Source organism: Xiphias gladius, chromosome 24, assembly GCF_016859285.1.
Source record: "Xiphias gladius isolate SHS-SW01 ecotype Sanya breed wild chromosome 24, ASM1685928v1, whole genome shotgun sequence".
Classification (NCBI taxonomy): Eukaryota; Metazoa; Chordata; class Actinopteri; order Istiophoriformes; family Xiphiidae; genus Xiphias; species Xiphias gladius.
Window position 1 is genome coordinate 25,043,714 of NC_053423.1, and position 7,800 is coordinate 25,051,513.

General features: G+C 44.0%; 1 protein-coding gene across 1 annotated transcript in view; it reads left to right on the top strand.

Moving 5' to 3' along the window:
* Positions 1-3,921, top strand: part of LOC120786477 (glutamate receptor ionotropic, kainate 5-like) — an 80,962-nt gene extending 77,041 nt beyond the window's left edge. Inside the window, exon 21 of the mRNA XM_040121948.1 lies at positions 192-3,921. Coding sequence (XP_039977882.1) covers positions 192-962 — 771 coding nt within the window. The 3' untranslated portion in view covers positions 963-3,921. The remainder of the gene's footprint in view (positions 1-191) is intronic.
* Positions 3,922-7,800: the final 3,879 nt, after the last annotated feature.

Genomic DNA, 7,800 nt, shown 5'->3' on the forward strand with positions numbered 1-7,800 from the left:
AAATCAGTTCGGTAGTTTTTGCGTAATCCTGCTGACAAATGCAAAAAAAAACACAACAGACAGGGGTGAAAACAACCTCCTTGGTCGAGGTTATAAGAAAAAGGAATAAGACAGAAATAAAAATAATATAAATTCTGCAAGACTACTGAGAATACGAGGCCTGATGCAGACACTCTGTTTGTCTCTCTCAGGTTTCTGTCTGTCAGGAGATGTTGACGGAGTTTCGTAACGCCGTCTCCTGTAAGAAGAGTTCCCGCTCTCGTCGCCGCCGGCCGCTGAGCAACACTGGGGGTGGAGTCCTGCGTCACCCATCCCGCCTGGCTCTGGCTGCTCCTCGCCCCATCCGTCTGGTCCGCGAGATGCGTCTCAGCAACGGCAAATTGTACAGCGGCGCCGGTCCGCTGACGGGCGGGCTGGCGGGGCTGGGGGGAGGTATGGGAGGAGGCCCCGATTTGGGCCCGGGGCCACAGAGGCTGCTGGAGGACCCGCTAGGAGCCAACGCCACCACCAGCACGCCTCCTCCCCCTCCCCCGGCGTCAGCCCTGGTGGCTCCTCCCGCCCCGCCGCGCGGCTTCCTGCAGGGCTGCAGCCATGTACGAATCTGCCAGGAGTGCCGGCGGATCCAGAGCCTGCGTCCGGCCACCCTCACACCTCCCCCGCCTCCTCCGCCCTCCTCATCCTCCTCTGCCTCCTCCTGCTCGCGGATCCCACCCTCGGTTGCGACGCCAGGGCACCACCATCGCCACAACCCCTTCCATCTCCACTACCACCATGGCTCCATGTCGCTGCCCCGTCTCCCGCCGCCACCTCCCCCGATGCCGACAGACAGAGCTGACAGTGATGGGGGTGGGGGGGCCGCGAGCCCTCAGTGGGCCAAAACCAAACCAGTTCCACCGCCCAGACCACTGCCCCCCACCAAAATGCCCTCACACCCGCCAACAGACTTACTAGGGGGGCACTGAGCTGAGGGACACTGTGAGAGGGGTCTCTTTACATTTTGGCCCCAACGACAGCTGGATCAGTCCAAACCAACCTTTCAGCAGGGGTGGAGGGAAGAAACCATTTTGACCCGTTTGCAGGGTCTTTCACTAAGACAAAGCCACATGGGTTCAGTGGATCATACCAGTAACCTTTCCGCTGGGGTTGACGGATCAAACCACTTCGACCTGTCAGCAGGAAGGACAAGACACGTGTTCCATTTTGAATTAAACCAGCTGAGACGTTCGCAGCCTTTGGATCGCAGGGCTGCAGAGGATGGACAAACCGGTACTGGCCGCCAAATGGACGTCATCCTGGGGTCTCGTTTGTTGAACCCATGTTCAGTCCTCGCACTCTTGCCTCAGCCAATCATCAGGCTCTGTGCCAAGCGAGGAGGACTCAGAGACACAGAGAGACTGAGTTTATCAGCACTCTGAAGTTTTACTGTTTGTACAAAACACCTGGTTCAGTATTCGGACGGACGGACGGACACACACACACACACACACACACACACACCACACAGTAGCAGAGCAGCTGTACAGTTTTCATGGTCATCTGTCAATCATTCGGACGTCTGTGGAGGATGTAGCTCTTAACAACCCTGATGCTGTTTGAACAGACTCCTGCTGAGCGGCGCTTGTGATCCACAAAGCAGAGAAACAGCCACATCAACACTCACCTCAAGTGTGCGAAGCTGTGCCGGGGTTACTCTTATTTTACATGTAGCGTCTAATTCACCAAACAAAGGCTGATGCATGACAGGGCGTCCTAAAGTATGAAACTAATGGACAGGGAGGAGACGAATGAAAACGTTTCCTTGCCAGGTTCGTTGTTTTCGTATATAAAGGGGGGTTGACGTTCAGGAGCCAATTAATGGGACAAATGACAACCATGTGACCACGAGACCGGCAACAAATGGTTCCAGCACATAACTCTCCCTAAGCCACAAACTGTCATTTTTACTGTTCTGTTTGAGGACTGATTGAACAACATGTTAATCAATGAGCTTTAGAAATGTTGGTAGGTGTGTTTTTTGAACTTTGGACCGAGCCAGGCTAGCTGTTTCCCCCGTTTTCCAGTCTTCATGCTAAGCTAAGCTAATCACATCCTGACATGAGACTGATCTCCTTCTAAACATTTCACTCTCAGAAACAAAGAAAATAAGTGTATTTTCCAAAATGCTGAGCTGTTCATCTAAGGTTTGAACAGAGTGAACTGTACTCTGCCGCCAAAGAGCAAGGCAGCATCTACTGCATTGCTTTTCAAAGTAAAAGTCATAAGAATCCCATGTACCCATAACAGATTTGTCTAAATGCAAATTCAATTTGACATCTGAATGACACGACCAAAACAACTAAAGTACTGGTCCAGTTCCGGCTGCTGGCCCGACTGGTGCTAATTGGAGCTACCCCAAACCCAGACCAAATCTGGCAGCCATATCTGGACCACAGCAGGGTTACGTTTGGAAACAACGCCAGAACACAGCCGAGTGTCCAGATTTGAAGAGCTGTTACATACGCTGACTTTAAGGGACAGTCTGATAATCATTAGGGACAGTTCTTTTGGCCAGAGGGAGGTGGTTCTTTTTTATTTTCTCACAGCAGAATTACATTTTAATTGTAGCCTTCCCTTGCAAGATTTAGTGTAGTGAATTGTATTCTAATTTTTTTCCTCTTCTAATGTGCAAATTGGCGGCTATTGTGACAGTTTAAAGGTTTAAAGTGAAGTACACCAATTAAGTTTGTTTATAGTGGTGAAACGAGTTGGAGCAATGGCTGCACTGCTATATTATGAACTGCTGTTATTTTGAGATTTTTTTGGGGGGGGGGTTTGTTGGTCCTTTAAATAGTGAAACCTAAGGTTAAGCCTCTCTCCCAAATCAAGACATTTTCATACAGTCTCTAAACTACCTTTAGTATAGTTTGGTATATTTTAGGCGACTATTAAAGTTGTTTTTGGCCTGTTTTGATCAAAGTGCAGGGTGTAACCCCCCCCCCCAAACAGTCAGTGGAGCACAGTCAGACAGGCACGAATGAACTTGGGAGGGCAAACTGGAAAAGAAAAAAAAAAAAAGCTAAAGTTGTGATTGTGATTTCCTTCCTTTCAACGTGTCCAATATAAGTATTGCTCGTTTTCTTTTTCATGGGAACCTTGAGACTTTGAGTTCTTTTAAATTGATATCACGACGATTCATGCACCGCTTTGAAGTTCAAAGGTCAGCTGCCGGCAGTCTCCCAGATCCATACACATGTCAACAAATCGTATTGAATGATTACACAACGTAAGTGCTGATATTGATTGTCAATTCCAGATGTAATTGCTTTACAGTCGCCCGGGTGCAATGTAGAAAAAAAAGGAGCCAAATAGAAAATCAACTCCTACACATTTCTTCAACGATACGGTTTGGAAACATTGTTTTGTTTTTAAGACCAGTGCCTGTAGTTTTATTATGGTTTGGTTTTTTTTTTTAAATCTTTTTGCATAGAAACCGTTTATAAATTGAACCAGCAGCAGCCGCAAAGAGGAAACGTTTATGAAAAAGATAAAAACGCAAAGGAATGTAGATGTAAAATGTGACTTTAAATGGGTGATTTCTGTGTGTGTGTGTGTGTGTGTGTGTGTGTGTGTGTGTGTGTGTGCGAGCGAGTGAGCGTGAAGAAAAAGTGAATTCTGTTGTGCGTTTCATCATATTGCCAGCTGTTTATTTTATGTTTTTCTGCTCCTCTTCTCAGATTTGTACCAGCAGTGCTCAGCTGATCAGTAGGACAGAGACGACAGATGGATATTAGTCTGATGATTCTGTTGTTATCATTATTATTGATATTGATCTGTGGGGTGACTGTGGGAGGGGACCAGCCTTCTGATGTTCAATATATAGACACACATTTGGAATAAAAAATTTTAAAAAATTAAAAGAAAAAAAAAATATCAATGTACCAAAAACGGTGCTGTTGGTGAAGAGTTTTTTTATCCAAAGACTTGACTCTTAGCTCCTTTAAAAAAAACTGTTCCAAACTGGATTTGGTTGTATGTACGTACGTATGTACACACACACACACACACACACACACACACACACAAAATGAAACCTTGTTTAAAAGCAAGGCGCAGAGATGTGTTCAAGTGTGAGGAGAGCCGAGCTAATTTACTGTGGGATAGTACTGGGATGTTCGAGTATCCCCCCGGTATATACACCGGGTGCGGATCTCTACGATACTCTGTATCGAGTATTTTGAGTTTTCCAGTATTTTGTGCTGTGCAACGTTCAGGCCACAGAGTGCAGGACACACTAACATGAAATGACATATCAGGTGAAAGTAAAACAATATGCCTCCTCATCCTTATTAAGCAGGAGGCTGCCTGAAATTAAGATGTGTTTTTACTTAACTTACTGTGATAATTGTGTTGATGCTGCGAGTTTTCTTTTTCTTTTATACGATGTATAAAACTCTACCTATGTATGTATGTAATATCATGACAGGAGTAGAAATAAATGGCCTGGAGATGATAAAAGTATTTAAATCAAAATGCAAAAACAATTATCACTAGCAGAAGCTGAAAGGCACGTTAAGTTTAATTATATAGCACCATTTAGACACAAGGCAATTCATTAAAAAGACAATAAACAAAAGCATGCCATTAAATATTTAAAGATTTAGATGATTATATATGTAATTTATTGGAAAGCTGCAGTAAACAATGTTTTAATCCCTGATTTAAGTGAGCTGACGGTTTTAGCAGAGCTCTGGTATTCAGGAGGCTTGTTCCACAGGTGGGGAAGCTTTCAATCTAAAAGCTACTCCACCTTGTTGGTTTTGATTCTGGGAACACCTGGTAAACCTGTCCCAGATGATCTGAGGGGTCTGGATGCTTCGTAACGCACAAGTAAAATCAGATGTGTTTAGGCCCGAGATCATTTAGTGCTTTGTAGTCAAGTAACAGGATTTTAAAATCTATCCTCTGACACACGGGAAGCCAGTGCGGTGATTTCAGGACCGGTGTCTTTCTTGGTGTTAGTGAGGACTTTATAGTCTTTCAGCAGGTTATAGTCTAGCCTGCTGAAACTGTATCTTGTATCCTGCTTAGACAGAAATCCTTGAGTTCTTGTTATGTTTTTAAGGTGGTAGTAGGCAGACTTTGTAATTCTCCTTATGTGGCTGTTGAAATTCAGGTCAGAGTCCCCAACTACATTAAGATTTCTGGCTTGATTTAGATGATTTTAGTGTCCTGGATTCAAGGTGAGAACTGACTTTTTATCTCGCTCTCCTTTGGGGCCGAAAACAATTAGTTTTTTCTATAATTTTTTTTTCTATAATTTTTTCTAAAATTCTCCCAAATCCTCTCATTGATTTGTTCAATGTACTTATTTAGCAAACGTAAGGGACTGTAGTCACGTGATGACACTTTAGAGTTGTGTGTCATCCGCATATTTATGATAAGAGATGTTATAATATTCCATACTCTGAGCGAGGTCGAGCATGTAAATGTTGAATAGAAGAGGCCTGGGAATGGATCCTTGAGGAACTCCACATGTGACTTTTGTTCACTCAGATTTATAGATTACCATTTGACACATAGTATTCCCACTCTGGTAAATATGGTTTGAAGCAATTTAACACTATGCCAGGTAGACACACTCACACTCTTTCGAGCAGTAGCTTTTGGTCAGCTGCGTCAATTGCAGCATTGAGATCCAGTAATACCAAAACCAAAATCTGGCGGGGCGTTACCGTAGCAACGGAGAGGGCTACATTCATTATTAGTATGGCAGAACTTATATTATTAGTGTGTTTCAGAGGTTTCAGGGGCCAAGTAAAATAAGTTTTGAGATGCATTTTTGAGTCAGTTTTTTTCATTTGTGTGAGTTTAACAGCAGAAAGCTGTTGTCCTTAAGGCATGCTTGAAGTTTAGCTAACTAGCTTCATCTGGCTTAATTGATAAATATAATCTGGTATCATCTGCATAACAATGGGATTTTATGGACTGTTTCCTAATAATATTGCCTAAAAGGAAACATTAATAGGGTGAATAGAATTGGCCCAAGCACAGAACCTTGTGGACCTCCATGACTAACTTGAGTATATGGAGGATTTATTGTTAATGTGCACAAACTGAAATCGATCTTATACATAGGACTTAAACCAGCTTAGAGAGGCTCCTTTAGACCATAGAGTCTAATAATGGGATAAACGCACTGCTAAGGCTATCAATATGTCGCATGAATATTGAAATCACCTACCTTATTTAACTACTTTATCTGTACCAAGGACTAAACTTGATAAAAACCGAGAATTCAGATAAAAATTCAAAGTATGGGCCAGGAGCGCGGTACACGATAACAATTAGAGTTTCCCAGGTTGGATGTGTAAGACTAAGAACCAGGCTTTCAAAATCGGTTATAATTGAGGTCAGGTTTACGGTTGATTATTAGGCTTGAGTTGAAAAAGGCTGCAACTCCACCTCCTCGGCCGGTGCCTGGAGGAATGTGAGTATTATATGACCGGGAGGAGTGGATTAATTTAGGCAAACATTCATCATGACACAGCCAGGTTTGAGTAAGACTAAATAAATCAATGATGATCTGATATTGGATCATTTGCTAATAGATCTGTAGATGGGAGCGATCTGATGGTTAGGAGTCCAGATTTAATTCCATTTCGTTACACTTTAGCAGTGGTATTTTTATTAGGTTTTTATGTACAACTCCTCTTCCTCTTCTGTGTGTCACTGAGTGAAGATTCAGGCCAAGGACTCTGCTAAAAAAAGTTTCTATTCCTTTCCCCAGAGTTGGAATGGGGCTTAAGATGAAGACGTGCTGCGATTTGACAGTCGCTCGGTTTCTCATGTAGCAGGGAAAAGTTTTTTCAGGATCTCAAAGCCAGTTTTCCTTCACAGAATGTCAGAAGACCCAGTGCGGATAATAATCCTCAGGATAACCGGCGACAGCTGTGTTGGCTCCCTGACAAATGTGTCAGCTGCAGTTAGATTTTTCCGTCTTTGCAGTCCTTACATGCGTAGTTATAGTCCCCAATCAGAATAGTGTCTGGCTTATCAGTTGTGTAGTTGTTTCTTCTGGCTCTCGGCCTAGCACTGGTTTTGGTAGGCCTAAATGCTGGTGGTTTGATGAGTTTCCCTGGTGTCAACGTAGTTGGTATCATCACACATTTCGTTCCGTGTCAGTGGACCGTACCCGCTTTCCAATGAGATTTCAGGTGGTGGAGTTAGCGCTGGTGCCCTTATTTGATTTCTTGCCGAATTTGCCTCTGCGACAGACGATGTCAGACCAAGTCCTGGCGGTCTAGCGCCGGTGCTTTGCCACTAAGAAGCACCGTTAGGGAAGGCCGGTTTTGGAGCATGTGCTACTAATCCAGTGGCTTTAGGACACATCCAAAGGACCGTGTCAGCCAAGTCCACGATGGGATGCTCTACATTTGATGTAATCCCATGTATAGAAATCCATCTGTCGTTAGCATCTGGGGGCTCTGCACCTTTTACAGGAGCTGCTACCGAGCCACTGATTTGCTCACTCACGTATTTGATGCAGCGTTTCAATCTTTTCAAGCTGCTTTATCCTCAGTCGCTCACCAGTTTCTCTGGGTTTGAAGACAACTTTTACGTCGTCTTTTGATGGTCAGAGAAGCAAGGCTAGGCTAGGCTAGCAGCTTAGTCTGTGGCTGGGCTCTGAAACTTTCCTACGTCCTGAAAGTTCTGCAGCTCAACTTTAGACATTTTCGTTAGCGCTGACGTAACCGGTAATAGCTCTCTTTGGAATAATATTTGGAATGCTTTCATTTATGTAGTAGACAGTTTAGTGACATA